Genomic DNA, 21,986 nt, shown 5'->3' on the forward strand with positions numbered 1-21,986 from the left:
CTTTATTCCTCTCGTTCCCGTTTTGGATGGATAATATTCAGAGCTAAGCCGATTCAAAGCACAAATAGAGTCTGTTAATGAGGAAAGAAGCCTGGCTCATTATTTTATCAGGGCCTCGTTTAAGTCACTGTGTTGCCACCCCATAATGAGCAGCCATGACTTCCTTCAACCCCCCAGGCCTCACACTGTGTGTCGGCTTGAGCCTGGCCGCACACGCACGCACACCCACACCCACACACATGAAAACACACAAACACGCATGAACACACACACACTTTTTTCACTCACACTGGCACAGAAACACACCCACACACTTTTTACACTCACACACACATACACACCTTTTGACTCCCTTACTCCATCTGCCTGGTGACAGACCCAGGGCTCGCACTGCATTCTCAACGCGACACAGGAAACCGGGCCTTCTTACCCCTGCCATTGTCTCACCATCACTCGCACCTCCGGGGGGGATAACTGCTTCCAACACCCCCCTTTGATTTTGAAATTGACTGCAAACTGATAGACTGCAAACTTGAGAAGGACACCTTAATTCAAAGTGACTCAAAGTGATGTTAGATAAGATTCAGGTAATTAGTGAGCAGGTAGGAGTTGGACAACTTTCAAGGATAAAACCCAAAACCTTTAGGCTGGGACTGTTCACCAGACCATCTTGTCCCCTGTATATACATTAGTATATAGTATAGTAGTGTGTGTGTGTGTGTGTGTGTGTGTGTGTGTTCGTTTTTGCGCGTGCATGTGCCTTTGGCGAATGAACATCCTCTTACCATTGTGCAGACCAGGAAGCAGCAGCATGATGTTAGCTGCTCTTCAGCAGCTGAGTGGGGCCACTCATGTCAGGGGGTCCACAGTGGGGGGCACTGTTTGCAGCCTCTCACTCTCATTAAGCGCCACCGCGCCTCTCCACTAAATGAACAGCACGCAAGTAATTCATGCAATCCCATTATAAAAGGGTCGTGACTTTATATAACCTGTAGGCAATTCTGTGCCGCGTCTGTCTGTCTGTCTGTCTGTCTGTCTGTCTGTCTGTCTGTCTGTCTGTCTGTCTGTCTGTCTGTCTGTCTGTCTGTCTGTCTGTCTGTCTGTCTGTCTGTCTGTCTGTCTGTCTGCCTGTCTGTCTGTGTGTGTGTGTGTGTGTGTGTGTGTGTTTATGCATGAGTGTTTGTATGCACCTGTGCTTTCTCATTGTGTGTTTGTGTATTTGAATGTGGGGTTATGTGTGTGATGATGTGTACTTGCTCTTTTGCCGTCGTTGGTGTTTGGTTGTGTGTGTTTGTGTGCCTATGCACCCCTGTGTGTGTGAGTGTATGTGTTTGTGCTTGAACACCGGCCTGTGTGTATGTGTGTGTGTGTGTGATTTTTAGTGTAGTTTTTCAAGGCCACAATGTTTTCCCATTCTGTTGGCGTTCACCCCTGCGCTGGTGAAACACCCTGTGTTTTTCTGATGTAACCGGGAGGTAAGATCCACCTTTCAACCACGGCGGAGTGGGGACAGAGCTCTGCAGGCGCCACCGCAGGCGCCGTGCCATTGTCGACATGGCAGCACTCTTGCACGGCACACAGTAAAGCACCCGGGCGTTCAACACTCATCTTCTACCTGAAAACTTTAGGGACTGTGGTTTCAAGAACAAACAGTAAAACGTTCATTGTGGATCGATAAGATAACACCAAGCCTTTGAACGATTTTTACTGCAAATGACAAAAGAAACAACCAACTTAAAAGCAATTTTTTTTCCTCCCAAAACTATTTCTTGACTCGATATGCACAATAATGAAGATGCCTCCTGTTTTGTATGCTGATGGTACTCACTGCTTAAGCAATGGCGGAACCATCCGTCTCTGTGTTGACTACCACAGAACTCATTCCCTGTAGCGGCACGGCTACGAAGGGGGTAGCTTACCGCAGTTAGCCGGACCATTCCATCATTACATTCCACTCCGCTGGATTACAGGGGGGAAAGGGGTGTGATTCAATTACCTGGGCTTCTCTTGTCTAGCTGCCCCAGTGAGGAATGGCCCTCATTTCGACTGTATGGCGGTGGCAGCCATTTTAACCACTGTAGATGAGGAAGCGCTGGATAGAGGGATGAGCATGCCAGAAAATATCAAAGTGAGAACAAATACAGAAGCGCTCGTCGTATGGAGCCAGACGCCTCTGGGGAGGGGGAATTCACCCAAGTGTTTATAAAGGTGTTTCAAGGTTACTTTGTGTGGGATGTACTCTCAACGTGTGGATACTTTTAGTTTAACTAAACGACGCCAGAATCATTATTTGGGGAATGGAAAGCCAATGTTTTTATAAGATTTGATGGAAAAGTACAGTTTAAGTACATTTATATATGTCTGGTAAGGTATAAACGGATGAAGGCAATCCTCCAGCGTCTTTACTCCACGAATACACAAAATGAGAACCTCCCTTCCTCTGTCCTTCTGGACGTCTGATATCCTTAACCCCTGCGACTCGGCGCAACAACACTTGGATTACAGTCCGTGATTTCAAGACACGTGACGCTTTCCATAAATCGTCTCCCGCGCTGCCAACACCCCCTCCTTCCCGTCTCCAGGGAGACCAAAACCCTGCGTGTAATCCGGAGCGCAGCCTGCTTATCCTCTGCAAAGGACGTGAACCGTGAACCTCCGTCCCGAAACCCGTGTCGGTTGCGCAGGTGCGCCTCGTGAATACCCCTGTCACGTCCACCCCGGCTGCCTCGACTTCCCCTTCCCTTATCTGACGAACGGGCCGAGATAAGGCAATTCATCACCGCGTTGATTAGCAGGGCCCCCATTCACTGCAACAATATGCATCTATCACTTGCCAGGGCCCCAGTGAAATGAAATGCCTCTTAGGTGGAGAGTTGAGTGCGCGCCAGGGTAAATATTGTTGTCTGCTGCGAGTGATTACATGCAATTGTTCCCTGAGCAGCAACATTTGCACAAAAAAAAAGGCGGTGCTGTGGGAATAATGGGAGCGAATGGACGCCGTGGCAGGGAGGGTGGAGGTGGGAGGTGGTTGCGTGCGTTATTTCTCGGAAGTCTAATCGCAAGCATGTGTGCAAATTGAACTCTGGATTTTCAGAGGTTTTGCTGGGTTCTGTGCTGTGTGTGTGTGTGTGTGTGTGTGTGTGTGTGTGTGTGTGTGTGTGTGTGTGTGTGTGTGTGTGTGTGTGTGTGTGTGTGTGTGTGTGTGTGTGTGTGTGTGTGTGTGTGTGCGCTAATGAGTGCTAGTTTGAGTTTGTAGGACCCTCTCTCTACATCCCCTTCCCATATCTGACCCCATCTTAAGGCCATGGAGCCCCCATTGTCGTGGACTTGCACTCGAGGTCTGTTATGAATACGGGGACTTCTGTGAATAGGGTGGCCCAGGGCCGATTACTCCGTTTATCAGTCCATCCTTCTCCTTTGCTCCTTCTCTTGTTCTCGCTCTCTCGTTCTCTTGTTCTTCCCAAACACATTTTCCGTCTTTGTCCCTAGAGGCAAGAAGGTGACAGTTATCAACTTAATTAGTACAACTGTAATGAAAATTATTAATTAACAATAAAATCAAAGCTCTCGGACTGGGACATTTTTTGATTGGATGTCTGCTTCACTTACTCTCTTTCCTTCATGTAATTGTATAAATATATATATAAATATATACAGCTGAATGAATGACTAATCCCCTTTTTTTCCCCATCTCCTCGTTCCACAGCTAACTTCCAGCTCTCCCCCACTGTCAACATGCCCCAGGATGACATCGTCATGATCGAAGACGATAGGCCGCCCATGCTTCCTGTCCACCTCTCCGACCAATCGTCTTCGAGTTCCCACGAGGACATGGGCTTTGTGGTGGGGAACCAGGTTCCCTGGATCCACGAGCTGCCCAGTCACAATGAATGGTGAGTGGGTTGCTTTTGGCCTGTCGGATCTGATGAATCATTTATACAGCGATGGACTTCCAGCATTTCCTCACAGAGAAGAGAAATAGGGTTTGTGAAAGGTCAGGTGTACAATTGCATTATGTGTGTGTGTGTGTGTGTGTGTGTGTGTGTGTGTGTGTGTGTGTGTGTGTGTGTGTGTGTGTGTGTGTGTGTGTGTGTGTGTGTGTGTGTGTGTGTGTGTGTGTGTGTGTTTGCATATTTTTATTCAAAAGAAATTATATTATTCCAAAAAATACATATATTGTAGTCTTATTTATTAATATTTTTATTCTTATTCCATTTTACACACATGCCTGATCCTAAAAGTGTATTGTGAGTGTGTGTATGTATGTGAGCACACACACACACACACACACACACACACACACACACACACACACACACACACACACACACACACACACACACACACACACACACACACACACACACACACACACACACACACACACACACACATATTTAATAATGGAGGATCCAGTGTGTATGTGTCAGTTTGGGAGAAAAAAGCTCTCCTGGGTTCAACCTGAATAGGCCTCCTACCGTAACCCCTCCGTGCCACCCAACCCCCTCACACTCTCTCTCTCTCTCTCTCTCTTACACACACACACACACACACACACACACACACACACACACACACACACACACACACACACACACACACACACACACACACACACACACACACACACCCCGGCTCACCCTAGGCAGTAAGGTTGATAGAATATAAAGACAGGGCTCATCATCCTTGAAAGAGGTCAATGCCTCTCCAGGGACCGGCCGTATATAGAAGCCTATACCATATATTAAAAAGTATAGATGTAGATGTTTCATATAGTATATAAATCATACAGAGGTTTTTTTCTCGCTTGCGCAGAAACCCAACTGCACTAAACGGACACGATAATAATAAATAGCATAACGTAAGCAAAGCATATCCCACGGTGTGCATTGTTTCTCTGTGACCGACACCCCGTCCACCCCATCCATTCATCGTGGCTCCCTCTTCCCTCCTCCATTCATTATGGATGAGAGGAGTGGAGAGGAGAGGCCTGTTCGTGTGATGTCAGGGGTTTGTCGTTGTGGATTAGCTCCAGAGCATATGCCAGCACAGCACTCCACCACTCTCTCCCGCGCCGCCCCGGCCTGCCAGATGCAGGTTCCCCCGGCAACCGCTGAACGCACGTGGACACGTGTGGGATGCGTGCGCTCATGCGCTGTGTATCACTGCCTTGGGTAGCTTTGAATTATTCATGGCTCAAATCTCCCACGATTCCTCCCAATGCATACTACGATACACACACACACACATGTATGAACGCACGCATGCACGCACACACACACACACACACACACACACACACACACACACACACACACACACACACACACACACACACACACACACACACACACGGAAGCATGAACATAACATTACCATACACACACACACACACAAACCCGCACACAAGCATAAACACACACACACTAGGGCCAGGGCATCTTCGTGCCTTTATGTCCCATTTACTGAAATGCTCGTGACACACACTGAGTCAAATACAAACTGACTAATGCTGACTGACTTGTACGCTTTTAGATTTGCCCTCCCTCACACGCTTGCACACACAGACACACACACACACACACACACATATACACATACAAACACACAGCTCAGAGCTCAAACACTTTCCCCGGGTCAGAGATAGGGGCATCTTTTCTTTAACCTTTGGGGTTTTATAATTCCATACAAAAAGCGTATGGAATATGGAGAACAAATATTGATAAATATTAATAATTCTGATCCTTTAAACCACACACAGCTCACACACAATGCCAAACATACATCATCAATCTGCCTGGGAGCGGTAATTGATTATTCCTGCCCTCCATTAGTATTAGTTCTCTTCGGGTTACTAACTAGGCGTTTTAAAAATCTTGAAATGAATGATCGGATGAATGACTGGACGAACAGGTTCAGTTCCTCCACATGTTATCGCCCTTATCTCCTGCGGTGGGGAGGGTAAGCAGGGTGCAGCCAGAGGAATCCCAGCCATCTCCTCCATACGGGTCATCTCTCTCCTGCACCAGAGTGTGTTATAAATGATTGTCTCTCGTCCACATCTCCCTCCTCCCTTTCCCCAGATGTTTCCATTAAGTTCCCCTTGGCCCCCCTCCCATGCCGTCTCGCTGTGCTTGTCTCCGCAGTCGTTAGCCCCTTCCCGAGCCCCGAACAGGAAGGCCCCGCGTCCCATTGATTTATAAATGAACCGAGATAAGGCCGCTGCTGCTGATACGTGCTGTATGATATACTAGCACATTAATCCAAGAGCTGGTCGTTTTTTTTTTACAAAACGTGTTATTTGTTCAGGCCTCGGAACCCGGTTCAAACATGAAGTCAGAGCCACGGGATACGCCGTCCAATCAGGGAGGGCCGTAACGTCAGCGTACCCTGTTATCGCGCCGCGATACGGGGGAATGCGCTGGTGTTGGGTTCCCCCCCCCCCCCCCAACCGTCGGAGCGTTTCCCTCCTGGAGAATGATGAAGTGCACGCTCCCCTTCCTCTCTCCTCGGTTGACAAACAGCCTGTAAGGACGCCTGGCTGTGAGACGGCCCTGCTGGTCCATTCCTAATCAGTGGAGCCCCCCCACCCCCCCTCTAATGTCAAACGCAACGCACGTTGAGAGAAAGAGAGGTTTGTTCTTTAGCTTGTTTTTACAGCCGTACTATGTACCTATTTACCAAAGTTTGCCAAATAATTAAAACAATTGTTTTATTGTTTACGTTACATCAAGATATTATAGTATTTAACGTTCCGATAGCGGCGACGACTCATGGAAACTGTCCAGTTTTAACTTGAACTGATACTACAAGCTTTAGTTTAGTTTATTCATGCTAAGGTGCCGGACAATACAGGAGCTTAGTTTTAGCTTCAATGCCAAGTGTTTAAATTTGGCACCAACCTTTCAAACCCCAAAGGATCACATTACATTATTTTTTCCTCTGTGCTGATTAGCTGTTATATTTAAAAATATATGAGTGTATTGTTTATGTTGCCATATTTCAGAGGTTAGCTGCCATCTGATCGCCATTTCACCTCGTGTTTCAGAAAAGAGGTCAAACCTCAGATGCGCTTAACGACAACGACTGTTATGATTGTCCCCCCTGAACCGTGTCTGTAGACTTTCCAAACTTTACTCTAACTCCTAAAAGAAGCTCCGCACACATAGCTCCCGGTCCGGAGTTCACCCGGAGGTTTATCCTGCTCCAAGCTTGAATACAGATTCCCCTCCCCTCCTACATGGACGTCTTCCCAATCCCCGCTTAGAAACTTTCCTCCTCATAAAACACAAAGAGGAGACAAGAGAAACACGATGCAAGCCCCCTAAACAAAAACAAATTCCAGACAAAGGGGGAATTTTCTTTTTGTATAAGCGGTGATAGCCTCGCTGTGCAACGTATAAACACGGAATCAAACACAACATCCTGGATGCTCCGGGCGTATTGCATCAGTGCCTCGGAAAAGTGTCAATCTCTCACCTCGGGTACCCTATAGGGCTGAGAGAAAGTGTTGTTGGTTCGCAAACGTCTCTCAGGAGAATGAAAGTGTTTTCTTTCCTCCCGACGATGGCAGGAGTATTTTTGTTGTCGTTCTATTTATTGCCCTCCATCAACACGCTGAACTTTTGCCGCTGTGCGTATTTCACTTCCAAGAGATATCGTCGTGCACCGCTATCGTTGACATAAATAACAGACTTTGGTCTGGTCAAAATATAAAGCAAGGGAAGGAGTCTCTGTACGTCGGTCCTTTCGATTTTCTCGACAACCGTACACCCGGTCGACCTCACACTCGTTGGCTGTATTGCGGAGGACCCAAAGAAATGCAGTGTCGAATGTGATTTTTTTGGGATAAGTGGTTCTCGAGAAGGATGCAAGCAGCAGTTCGGGAGGCCAAGCCATTGGCCCCTTCCGAACAGGCAGTTGTTGAGCGGCACTGCAGCAGTACATTCATTAATTTAACCTCTGTTATAATATTAGTCCAAAAATACTTATATTTGTATTCTTATACCTCAAACTGTCAATTAGAACGTTTTACGCACAGGTATGATCGTGAAAGTTTATTGTGAGTGGGTGCATGTGTGTTTGCGTGTCAGTACACACACACGCACACGCACACAGACACACACAAACACACACACACACACACACACACACACACACACACACCAACAAGATAATGTGTATACTCTCATTCACCTGGCAAAATAGTCAATAAATTTGAATCAATTAGAATCAGCACATTAAACATAATGTGGCATAATTTGAGTGTGGATAATTCAGCAACATTAAAGAAGACTAAGATATTGGCAAGGACTGGTGTGCGAAGCAGAAACGTCAAACATGAATGTGCTATGAAACCTCCGACCCTATTCCTAATTCCTGTGTTCTCCAGTAGGGGCGCTGCAACCAGTACTCCATCTGACTCACATTATCACAGTCCTCGTGGATACAAATCCATTCCCATAACTGTGACCAAACGGGTGACCACAGCTCATTCTGATAAAGAGTTTGTGATGGATGACATTGAAAAAAGAAAGGGTAAAAGGGAGAACCAGAGAGATAGGGCAAGAAAGTAAAATGTTGAGTGAGAGAATTGGACCACGTCCAGTTGTCTGGCTGGGAGATGTCACAGGTGACTGCCTCGCTACCCAGACAGCTCTGACAGTCGGTCAAAAAGACTTACACAAATATCCTTGTTGTACACACACAAACACACACACACACAAAAACGTACACTCACACTCACTCACACATACGCACACCACGTTCTACAACTTCGCACAAGTGTTTAGACTCATAACAGTTGGTAAACAATACCTTGAATTAGCATATAAAGTGGGTACGGTCCGCTTGGACGCGAACAAGCAAACTTCCAGCAACAACAGCGCCGGCGGCACGGAGCGGTTTATTTGACTTCCTGATTGCGGGTCCCTCATCAGCCACGCACGGCAAGTGCACGTGTTCCGGCCATCACACCGTTATCATAATTAGATGGGGTTCATGTAAACATACCCGCTGCCCTTGTCTCAGGCACGCACACACACACGCACGCACGCGCACACACACACACACACACACACACCTATACACACACACCTACACACTCACACACCAACACACAGGCTTGTGTGGAAGTTGGCAAGGAAATATTTTAAGTGTAAGGTGTGTACACAAACACACGCATACGCACACACACACACACACACACACACACACACACACACACACACACACACACACACACACACACACACACACACACACACACACACACACACACACAAATACAGACACAAAATCCAATACCTTCTCTGGGTTTATCAAACTGGACCTTTTCTCTGTAGTAATCCCTCGCCTGCTAGCATCTTAACTATGCATCCCTATATATTTTCATTATCTGGTTCTGCCTCTGTTACTCCTGTGTGTGTGTGTGTGTGTGTGTGTGTGTGTGTGTGTGTGTGTGTGTGTGTGTGTGTGTGTGTGTGTGTGTGTGTGTGTGTGTGTGTGTGTGTGTGTGTGTGTGTGTGTGTGTGTGCATGCATCTGTGTGGCCTTGCCCTTGCACCATGACACAACATCGACTCACCCCCAGGTGAACACACATGAGCGCTAATGCACTCGCGATGCATGCCATGACACACGTGCACATGCATTATTGCCTGTGAATAAAAACAACAGCTAAAAGCGAACACAGACCTCGTTCTCACCGTCAGCTGAACTCAATTAAAGCAGCAACACAGGCCAGGATGTCGGGGAAGTCAGCGGAGCGAAGCCTGCTGGCCTCAGTAACTTCCTCCTTTCTTCTACTTCTCATCCACTCTGCTTAATCACAATTAGCAGAAGATTATAGCGGATCATAAGTGTGTTCAAATCCGCCGTGCCCATTTAGTGACAATGTAAACACAGGTGCAATAAGCCCTCTCCGTGCGCAATTCACAAGCAAACATTTTCTGGGAAAGGTTTTCACTTGAACCCTCTGTGCTTCGAGTTGAATGAAAAATGAATTCAGTGAAATGAAAAATGTATTTGATTTCGACTCTATACAAGTGTTGAACATTCATTCAACAATCAAATGTGTGTTCATTTTTTGTAGTATGGTTAGGGTTTGGTGGACTGAATCAGGAGGACAACCCCCATCTCCATCAGTCACTCTAGGTGAAAGGCTGTAAGCACAGAAAAAAGGCCAAACAACCAAACTCTCTGAATTTTGTTTCCTCAGTGGGAGTTTTTTGAAAGATTGACAGAAGGAGCGATTGGAGGAGTAGAGCTTAGAAGAAAAAAGGGGAGTGCAAGTCAACGGCAACCCAAGCCACGGGGGTAAATAGTGTGCATGGAGGGCTTTTAGTGCACACCACTTAGCCACACTGCCGACGTGTTGTTTGACACATTTTACTCCCTGCGAGGGAGGCAGCGAGTGGATATAAAACGCCGGGTTAGGGATGTGGATTTGCCCGTGAGCAATGCTACGCTCGTTAATTTTAGACGACGAGCAAGGAGGGCTTTTGACCGTCGTGAGAGCATCTGCTCTGAAGAATGAAAATTGCTTTTAAACGCTGCTTATAGAACGCGAGAAGAGTCAATGTATTATTCTGATGGAAAAGGCCTTTTATGTAGGACACAGCCAAGGACAGTCTCAATCATCTGGGAGGAGATGGGGACGGGAGGAGAAGACTTTGACAACACTTATCCAACTGCCTTAGATGAGTTGTTTCCCAGGGCGGCTTTCTGCAATGTCGCATGCTCAAGCAATTTTAGAATTATTGTTTTTATTTCTCGGTCAAACATATCTTCTCATTGTCTTTGGAAAGACATAGGAGCTCGATAAAGCCTTCAGTGAGCAGTCCATTAGGCAGGAGTCCATTTCAGCCTCCTCAAGTCTAAGCACGTCCATCTCACCCACCCCACTAGACCAGTTCAGTCCGTCGCTTTCCTTCTTGTCAGCTACTCTCGCCCTCTCCTTCAGAGCAGAAGTGTTGGAATCAGAGTTGAAAGCACCTGAAATTAGAGGCACTTGACAATAAGTGTTTCTTTACGAGAACAGAGAGCAGGCGGAAACACGGTGTCTACGCGCGTGTTTGTGTGCGTGTGTGTCAGCGATGTGATTAAGCGCCTGCAACTCTTTTTAATAGACGCGAACGAGCGTTCACGGTACTTTCGGTTCCCCGGGTGAATGAGGCATGAAGATCACCCGCCTGTCATACCAATAACATCCACCCAGGGTGTTAAGGATGACACATCAACAGAATATCTGCGCTGTTTGTACTCCGCCACCTCACGCTGTTGAGCGGGACAAAACAGAACCAGCGTGCATGGGGCTTCATGGCAAGCCGGCGTGGATTTGGGATGGGTTCGGGGTTGAACTGCTGCCGCGTTTGCACAAGACAAACTTGAACTTTGAGGATCAAGGAACAATGATTAAAGTGGACCAAATGCAAGCTCAAACAAACACAATGTACCCCCGACCGGGCTACACCGCCCTGTCCCCTGACCCAGGGTCTCTCTCCCCCAGCAGGGCTCTATCCCACTATCGCACATGTCCCTGAGGTACTCCGGGGGCCCTGTGACCCCCCACCGGGTGTTTAGATAGGGGAGAAGCCTTGTAGATGAACTGGAACAACAGCAAAAAGGCTGGACTTCCGACTGGATCAGGTGGCGCCGCCATGCAAATGCCCACACGCTTGATGTGCAATTGCTCACAAACACTTTCCGATCCAATCTATTCCAAGATTGCATATCCAGCTTTCCATGGCTAGATTTGCTCTCTAGCTCTTGCTCTCTCTTTCTCTCTCTCTGTCTTTCTCTCTCTCTCCCTCTTATACCGTCTGCCCGGTGTCTTTAAAGGGATGAAAGGAGAACGCCTGCTCCATCCTGTGCTTCATGCCGAGGTCTGTCGTGTTTGATTGCCTCCTCCCCCACCTTACACACACAATAGCGACTTGAGTGACCGAAATCTAAATTCCCGCAGAAAGCATCCCCACCTTCACATCCCCATGCCTCCCCTCCTTGCCTTCCCCTCCCCCTTTCTCACATGTTGCAGCGGTTGACATCGGGGCGTTGGGTGGGGAGGGGGTGGTATTCAGAGAGCATCCGAAGATGAGTGGGAGACAAAAAAGAAATGGAATGATGAAAACTGAACAAATGAATAATATATTGTTCCCTGTCATCTCTCTCTCTTTCGCCTGCGCAGGCAGAGCTCGCCCCCCTAGACTCTTTTGATTCTAGTTGCGATTGTCAGCCGGGGTCGACGTCGCAGCGGCAGACTCTTTTATTTATTATATTCTTATTATTCCCTTATGTACAACCCAAATCGGCAGTGGATGTCTAACACACAACACGGTATCGCAGCTGTCGTTAAGGAGTTGTTCCAGGAAGGTTTTGTGGTGCAGGAAAGAGATCAAACAGGGGAGCCTGTTCACGGTATGCAACAAGGGGTCGGTGATAGGGTGGCATTGGGCAATGGGTGAAGGGCTTAGGAGAGGGGAGTGAAGGGGGTATGAGGCCTGCGCTCACAAGGTGAGCGCAGGAAGTAAACAGAAAGCTGCTCCTGCTGTTGGTCCCTTCATCTTTGGGGGTCTCCTCTTCAATCTTCCCCCTTTCATATTCAAATTGTAAAGGTCATTCTTCTTGTGTGAAGCAGATTTCTTTAGCCAAAGGTTGTTTCAAAGGTCAATGTGCGTGTCAAAAGCTAAGCTGCAGATCCCTTTTAGTGACGGGAGCGGGCGTATGGCGGAAGATTACACAACTCATGCGCAATACAAAAAGAAAATCATACTCTTTATGCTTGTTCAACCATCAGCCCCACAGCAGTTGGGAAATGTAGCATTTAGCCTGCCATGCTTGTCGCCGGTATAAAATAGAGAAGGAAGAGGGGGGTGGGGGGGGGGGGGGGGGGGGGGGGGGGGGGTCTCAGCTCCTGTTGTATCTTTGACACCGAATAATTTTTCATCATCTGTACCCCCACCCCCCCACCTTCCTTCCTCATGGTGCATTGTCCTCTGCGCCAAAGACAGCAGTAATTGTACGATTCAGGAGCGTCAATGGTCTCCCCTGCCATCCATAGAGGGAAGAAAATATGCAAGTTAAGTTATTCGCATGAAGAGAGATCCACTTTTTATTTGCGTGCAAAACCCTGTGATGATCTCTTTGAGGATCTGCAGTGCTGAATATACATCCGAGAGAACAGACTTAACCTAAGAGCTTTCCCCCTGTTCAACGGCAACATGAGATTCACATGAGCGCACACAGACACGCACACACACACGTTTCTGAACACGAGCAGCTCTGCACGCACCACAGGCATGGCACGCTTAATCAGGACCCTGGCATGAACGACCGTACTGCCGTCAACATGCAGAACACGCAGGCAAAGAAATGCACAGGAAAACATGATGCCAACACCGCCAGAGAGACAGAAGTGTCGGAAGAGTATGTAGGGGCGTGTCCCACCGAGACACGGCTCCTCAAAGGGTGTGACGCTTAATTGGAAAGGCTCTCCTTTGCAATGCAAATATCCTCGGACCACCTTTTTCCTTCCACCCTGGCACCTCCGCCCCTCTCTCCGCTCTTCCGCGGCGACGGGGTTTTCAATTAAGATCCTAGACAGAGATGGAGAGAGAGAGAGCTCAAAGGGACGCTGCAGGCACCGATGGGTCAGGCTCCCCAGACAGTTTGTCGGGGGGGGGGGGGGGCTGGGATTGAATGCATGGTGTAAGGGGGTGGTGGAGGTGGTGCTGGTGGTGGTCGGGGGTGGGCTTTGACCTTAAATGGGAGGCATCGCCTCACTAGCAGCCCATCCCCATCCCATCCACAACTCCTGGCCTGGGGTGAACCCAGCAGAGGTGGAGACGTCCTTGAACAGCCATGAATGATTGGAAGTGACTCAGGGTGACGGCGGTGGTGGTAGGCGGGGTGGGACTGGGGGGGGGTTGACGTGTGTGTGTGTGTGTGTGCGTGTGTGATCATGTAGGGAACGTAGATTGCATGCCAATTTCAATCTGAATAGACTGGATTTAAGTGAACGGACTTGCCTTTGTCCAGCACATTACTTTCCATATCCCATATCTTATTGAAAACAGATGAATATGTGTGTGACAATGCTTTATATTTACGATTCTTTCAAAGTGATGTGGGGTTGTATAGTGCCTGCCAATTAATTTTTGCAATCCACGTATTAAAAAAAAGGTGGAGAGTCACATACCCTTGCATAAATCGAAAAGTGAATCAACTGTAAAACCCATACACACTAATGCACCATATAAAAAACAAAGCATGACTTAACAAGAGCTCTCCTCTCTCCCAGCTCGCTGAGCCCGGACACGGACGCAGACGGCTCCTTCCAGCGGGAGGGCTTCGGGCGCCAGAGCATGTCGGAGAAACGCACCAAACAGTTTGAGAACCCCGCCCAGCTGGAGATCGTCAAGACGCGCAAGTCCAAGAGCATGGACCTGGGTAAGCACAGTGTCTTCTTCTAACACTTTACACTAGGGGGACCTTAAGGAATCATTCATTAACGTTAGTCATGGCAGTAAGGAGCGTTATCATGTAGCATAATCATAGAGGATTTCTACAGGTATATGTTAAAGTGAAGGTACGTTTTAGAGGGTTGGGGGTTACGGTTTTAGGGTCTAATAATATCTCAATTTAACGTCTTCGCCCGTCTATTCAACAAAGAAGTTTTACAGGCTGCCCATTCACGTTCTACTGGGCCTTCTCTTGCTCAAACTACCAAACTACCGCTCCCCCCCCCCATTTATGCCTTATTTCCTGTTGGATTTTCTTTCCTCACTTTGTGCTATGCATGTAATATGCTCCATGATCGGTACTTCAGGGAGAAATCAGGGAGAATAATTGGAAAAAATAGACCAGTTTAGCTTCTGGTGCATGATGGGTAGCCTCATTTAGAGGGAGGATGCAATTACCGACACCACAAAACACAGGGGTGCACACACACAACTTTGACAAACACACCCACAAACACGCGCATACACCCCCCAGACACACATCAACACACACATAGACAGACAGACACACACACAAACTGTGCCTGGGGTGAGGGACTTATCAGACTATGCACCCAAGGGCGTCAACCAAAGATAGTGCCTCTCCCAAATCGTATCGTATGGTTCTTCATTTCGCTGGCCAAATGAGCTTTCCTCCCCCCCCCCAGAGAACACTGCAGGCTGCATTATGATTGACCGTGCTCATGTTTGTGTCAATACTTAAACCTTTGTCTTGGTGATAGGCTGTTATACACAGTAGGCTAGCTGACCATAGTCCTGGTGATAGGCTGTTATACACAGTACGCTAACTGACCATAGTCCTGGTGATAGGCTGTTATACAGAGTACGCTAGCTGACCATAGTCCTGGTGATAGGCTGTTATACACAGTACGCTAGCTGACCATAGTCCTGGTGATAGGCTGTTATACACAGTACGCTAGCTGACCATAGTCCTGGTGATAGGCTGTTATACACAGTACGCTAGCTGACCTTAGTCGTGATGATAGGCTATAATGAATAGTACAGTAGCTGACCTAAGTCCTGGCGATAGGCTGTTATACAGAGTACGCTAGCTGACCATAGTCCTGGTGATAGGCTGTTATACAGAGTACGCTAGCTGACCATAGTCCTGGTGATAGGCTGTTATACAGAGTACGCTAGCTGACCATAGTCCTGGTGATAGGCTGTTACACACAGTACGCGAGCTGACCATAGTCCTGGTGATAGGCTGTTATACAGAGTACGCTAGCTGACCTTAGTCCTGATGATAGGCTATAATGAATAGTACGGTAGCTTACCATAGTCTGGGTGATAGGCTGTTATACAGAGTATGCTAGCTAGCACTTAGTCCTAGTCATGGGCAGTAATACAGAGCATGCTAGCTACTGGCTTCTACTCATTTCTTGCGGTCAACATTATGCAGAGCGGAAGTCGATATGCAGGGGCTGTTAGTCAGCACTCTGAGGGCAAAGGTCGACCTGACCAATTAGCTCACGATCTTATCTTATCCATTATGTTCTTAGTGTCCAACACAGGTTGGAATCGCATGAAAGGAAATGCCCAGAATGGATGAGGAACATTGATAGCGCCGTGATCATGCTATCATCGGAGCAAATGTACCTCTTATCAATGGCTCCAGTAGGCCTACATGTCCTAATCGCACCAAAGTGGTGTCAGCGTTTCTTCACAAATGAGATTAGTCTGGGGGAGAAAACGATCATTGCTGAGAACTAGAGAGCAGTTCATCCGTTGATAAGATGATGTTCCATCATCAACTCCTCCGCACTAAGTCTCGGACTGTAGTTACAGCACGCGCGTTTTCAAAGGAACACGCAGCTGCCACCGACAAAGGTCTATTACCCCCTCAATTCATCTTCACCAGCCTTGATACATCAGTGTTCGGGTTGGCGCTCAATGTAATTTACCTCAGCCGTCCATGTTGCTGCACGAGGCATGCCAACGAGTTTGAGAAACACGGTGGTGACAGTATATCAATATAGTGTGACTGTCCATCACTGGCGAAACAGCATTATTAAAACTGTGCAGGCGAATAAATACCTTGTTCCTTTTCTACTGCGTTTTGACAACTTGCAGCACGGGTGTGAAGGCGGTGGCATTTAAATCAATGCTGGGATCATGAACACAGTAAAGTGAATCATAAGCTAATTGACATTTTGTAACAAGAAAATTGCTAGATTAAAGGGGGGCATTTGCAATTGCTGCTTAAATGATTAACCTTTATTGAGCATAAGAGAGTTGAAAGAGATGATTTAATGATGGAATAATGCATGAGTCAAGAGTGTGTAACCATGTGAATTCATTTCATCATGCTTTTGGTTGCTTCAAAATCATGCCATATGGATATTTAATATATTATTTAAAATATGATCCAAAGAAGATGGGAAGCAGACACAAGATAAATGTTGAATCTTTGATGTGAAACATGTATTTCATTTGGTCACTGTATCCTTCAGGAAATCACCTGATGGATACCCAGTGCGTAAGTTTGCGGTTGGTTTAAGGTCTTGGGACTTGAAAGTATAGGTCCCCAGTAGCTCAAATCCAAATCCCAGACCCGAGAGAGTTAAAAGGCCTGTCACAGAATGGAAAAATGCTAAACTGGCCCGACAGCCAGTGGTTCCAATCCCATTTAGATCAGAGGGAGAGATTAAACGGAAGGAAGAGAAGGTGGGGGGGGACTTTGTCGTCACTAATACATTAACACATTCATCCTGCTTTACCTGAAGATGACCGAGATTGACATGCAGCCGCGAACGGCGCGTCTGCTTATATCATGACTCTAAAGCCATCCAACCTCGTGCTCACTATCTCAACGACTCTTATCTGGATTGTTTTTTAGCCAACATTCTGCATATTTCACCATCTATCTCATCCTCTCTCTCTCTCTCTCTCTCTCTCTCTCTCTCTCTCTCGCTCTCGGTCTCTGATTTGCATGTGCCTTTTATTATACATGGCATGCAGTGCAACTAACCAACACTAACACGTGTATGCCCTTGTACGTATGCCCTTCAACAGTAGCTGATCTGCCTAACTACTACCCCTGCTCAGCAAGCAACAGAGGTAAGCAGCCAGGCAAGACAACCCCTTTCACCACAGGAACAGCACCCCCCCCCCCCTGCCCGCGAGCTCCTCGGCGTGCCATTGTTCTCTGCGACTCAATACGTCCCCTTATTTCCCCACCAATTAGAAATCATCTCTTGTCCGGAGGTAATCTCAATCAAATCAAATGACCATGTTGAAACCATCATTTTTCATTACCGATCACTGCATGTCTCAATGGAAGCGGAGGGGGATTCTCTGTGCTTCATCAATGATTGCCGCTTGATGAGCAAGAGAGCGAAGATGTTGCAGAGGGAGAGGGAGAGAGAGAGGGAGAGGGAGAGAGAGAGGGAGAGGGAGAGGGAGTGAGATGGTTGGGAAAGCAGGACCTGGCAACACGTCTGCAGGCCTGCGCCATTGTACTTGTGCTGTAGTGAATATGATGAGAGAAAACAGCCATCACTGTGGGAGGTGAGGCCGGGCGGACATTAGCCAAGACGTGGAGTGGCATTTGACAAGCGCTCACTGCCAGTTGGCCTGTCTGACGGCTGCAATTAATTCATTTTAGGCAGGATGTTGTGAGCGCTTGCTGCAGTGTGTTAGCGCAGGCCACGCTCACTTAACATGCTCGCCCGGTTGTGGCAGCGGAAGAAGACAAAGAGAGAATACATGACGGCTATATGAGAAATCCATTGTAGAACAGCCATTTTGTTCAGTCTGAATATGCCCTTAATTAGCAAACCGTGCTAATGAATGAATGGATGAATGAGTGACTGAGTCTGTACCAGCCCAATATAAAGTGGAGGAAACAATCTTTATATATAGATTAAAAACTATTGAGTAGATTCAATAAAGGGCTGAAAAAATTATATTTATATAATTTATATATAATAGCTATACGCTTACGTTTTCTCACAGTATATGCTTTCCATTTAAATTTTTGCATTGCTCCAACACCTTATGACCAACTCGATGTAATCACCGTAGCCGCGGCAATGCGGGACCTCACGGTGAACGACAAAGCTCAATTGTCGTGGCATTGTGCTCAACAATCTCAGCGCCATGGCAACGCGACCCAAGCGCAGTCTAACTGATTGAGACGTCCCCGTGATTCCACCGCGTCATACGAAGGACGTACCCCTCTGGGTTAGCGACGCGCAGCTGGCAGACACGTAGAGGAGAGGCCCCGCTCTCAACCCCGGGACGTCTTCCGCCTGCACTGGAGAGAGGCTCGGACACGGCTTTCCCATGGCCACCTTGGCGGCTATTCTTAGCCTAATTACCCTTTTAACACTAGGCTTTAATGGCCCTCCCCCCTCCCCTCTGAATAAATGATGTGTAATGGAATCCCTGTCCATACACAGATCTGTACATGCGTGGTGAATAATGGCGGGCAAAGCACAGATTTAGCAGCTCTAATTACACCATGAGCTCTGGCTGCTTTTAATACCGGCTGTTGATTTATTCATGGAGTTTGCCGTCGCCCGTTCTCCCACCTGCCCCTGCAAATGCCTCCCATTAGTTGTTCCTCGCTTTGTCTTGCTATGGAACAGGACTTTTGTTTTCTTTTTTTTTGCGTCTTCTCTACCCGGGAACCGAATTCATTTTGTACAGGTGTACACCTGTAGAAATTAAAATTAACTCCTTCTTCTTCTTTTTCTTTGTCTTTTTCTTCCTCTTCATCTTCGACTATTTGTATGACTTCGACGTCTTCGTCGTTTTCTTCTTCTTCGTCGTTTTCTTCTTCTTCTTCTTCTTCTTCTTCTTCTTCTTCTTCTTCTTCTTCTTCTTCTCCCTCTACTTAATCTTCATCATCATCTTCATCTTCTTTTTCGTTTGTCTTCTTCTTCTTCATCCTCATTTTCTTCTTCTTCATCTCCATCATAATCTTCCTCTTGTTATTTTTCTGCCTCTTCTTCTTCGTGTATATCATCATCTTCTTCCTCTTCTTCTTCTCTACCCCCTCCTTGCGCCGCTGCCTCCCGCTGTTGTTGTGGATACGAATCGAATGATTTTCATTTCTCCTCCAGACGTGCGGGGAGTGACAAGCCGGAGTCTGTTTTGCGATGGGGAATATGTATTTCCCCCCCCCCCCCCCACTCTGAATAGTATGAGTGAGGTTGAGACGGGGGAGCAGCGGGGGTGGGGTGGGTGGTGGTGAGGCTTCTGTTGTGTGATAGGAATCACATAATAGACTGGCACACAGATAGCTGTCCGTCAAACTCTCCCAGCGGAGGTGGTTGCTTGGGGGTGGGGGTGGGGGTGGAGGTGGGGGGGGGGGGGTGTGCTTCAGAGGAAAACAAAGGCAGGGTCCTATGAGGATCCACGATGTGTCGCTCTCTCCTCTCTCTCTCTCTCCCTCACTCTCTCTCTCTCTATTATGTCTACCCATCTCACACACTCTCGGTTTCCCCTCAAACACACTGCGCCGACCAGAAACAATGATAGGTCGGTTGGGCGGGGGGGGGGGGGGGGGGATTTGTAGTTCTGCAGTGCCACGTTTCTGACTTGTGGTCCTGGCGGGATCATTTCCCTGCTTCCAAGTACGGCAGATGTCATTTGTGTTCCCCCCTCTCTCTCCCCAGAACCACTACCCTCTCTCTCTCTCTCTCTCTCTCTCTCTCTCTCTCTCTCTCTCTCTCTCTCTCTCTCTCTCTCCCTCTCTCCCTCTCTCCCTCTGTCTCTCTGGCCTGGAGGGGGCCCAGCCTCCATTGTGCCACAACACACGCACCCTGACTACAGCTCTGTGCTGCCTGTTGGCAGAATCTGTGCTTAAGCTTTGAAAGCCCCACATTTACATGTCATTTGGACCCGCTTTTGATGAGGGTTTCATTCAACGGGGATGTGAAAAGCCAATTGCATCCACACGCACACGTACCTACGCACGCACGCACACACACCAACACAAGATTGCACACATACATACATGGATGCTCGCGTGCATGTATGCACACACGCACAAACTCATAAAGACACACACGCATACACACACACACTCACAAACACATATGCATGCATGCACACACACATTCGCCCTCACCTTTGAGTCCACGTTGACAATTCATTGTCCTTTGTGCACACACACACACACACACACACACACACACACACACACACACACACACACACACACACACACACACACACACACACACACACACACACACACACACACACACACACACACACACACACACACGAAAACACAGCATTGAATTTTCATTGTCCATTTTGATTCATTCATTTCCACCTTTTCCTATTTTTTATGGGAGGGGGGTGTCCTGTGTCCTTCCGTGTCCTTCCGGGATGAGACTACTCCTTCTGATGAAGTCAATTTACATGATTTCCACTCTGGCTGTGAATTTGTCTTTCCCCCATGTTTTCCTGCAAGCAGTCTGAACATGGCTGCTCTAATCAGGGATGTCCTCTCTGCCTCTATGCCCTAAAGTGGCTTTCCCCCACTCAGTGGACATTTTCAGAGACGCACAGAAAGTCTGTTCTGTCTCGCTGCGATGACCACGACCTATGATGCAAGACCCCCGTTCAGTTGCTCTCAGCGTTTGCAAGTCACTGTTCACAAGGAGCGGCTCTCGATCGACTGCAGTCCAATGGCTCATGGCTACGGACGGCTGCTGGAAATACTGGACAGGACCCACCTCTCTCTGGCTCTCTTGACCTCCTAGACCCTACGTCTGTTATGGGTGACAGGGCTGTTACTCAATCCATCAGCGTAGCTCGATGGAAGCCAAACCAAGTGGAGCGGAGGAGAACTAGGAGGGAAGGTGTTGTGAAACACCCCTTGAAAGCTGTCTCTTTTCCAGATTGTTGGCCGGTTGTGTCATTTTTGTGAGCATTTCTTCTGGGGAGGGATCTAAATGTCTTCAAAATATAATGTATTGTTTATTTTCTTTATCCGTGTGTATGCTGCAAGAAGCTCAATGTGTGTGTGTGTGTGTGTCACGGCAGGCTAATCAGTAGTGGAGCTGGTGCAGGTTTGCTTGGTTAAGGGATCAAGGAGAGATTAGCAGAGAGGGTTTAGACGACAGAACGGGAGAGGGAGAGCGCCATGGGGAAAGGGAGAGAGAGAGGGGTGTGATAGACAGAGAGAGGTAGCGAGACAGGGAGAGAGGGAGGAAAAGCGCTGCCTCCAGTGAACTAATGATAACAGTAGCGGCACATTTGGGATTATCGTGCTGTTCTGGCACACTGCCTTCTTTTGTCTTGAGCCCTTCAAACATAGAGGAGGAGGAGGAGGAGGGAGAAATAAAAGCTCTTCTCCAATTTATTGTGAATTAATTCCGTCTTAATGTTCACCTCCTTTCCGTTCCTCTCCAGTCGAGTTGCTGTTATAAAGCCCTTTGTCAAAATTAAACTCTCACAGGGCTTCCCAGGCTGCGCCCAAATGAGATTTGACATCAACCTCCTATCC

General features: G+C 47.6%; 1 protein-coding gene across 1 annotated transcript in view; it reads left to right on the forward strand.

Annotated features, from left to right (window-relative positions):
• LOC130377672 (partitioning defective 3 homolog) overlaps positions 1 to 21,986 on the forward strand; it is a 271,523-nt gene that overhangs the window by 219,205 nt on the left and 30,332 nt on the right. Inside the window, exons 16-18 of the mRNA XM_056584828.1 lie at positions 3,707 to 3,893; positions 14,299 to 14,447; positions 17,534 to 17,578. Coding sequence (XP_056440803.1) covers positions 3,707 to 3,893; positions 14,299 to 14,447; positions 17,534 to 17,578 — 381 coding nt within the window. The remainder of the gene's footprint in view (positions 1 to 3,706; positions 3,894 to 14,298; positions 14,448 to 17,533; positions 17,579 to 21,986) is intronic.

Source organism: Gadus chalcogrammus, chromosome 23 (genome assembly GCF_026213295.1).
Source record: "Gadus chalcogrammus isolate NIFS_2021 chromosome 23, NIFS_Gcha_1.0, whole genome shotgun sequence".
Lineage (NCBI taxonomy): Eukaryota > Metazoa > Chordata > Actinopteri > Gadiformes > Gadidae > Gadus > Gadus chalcogrammus.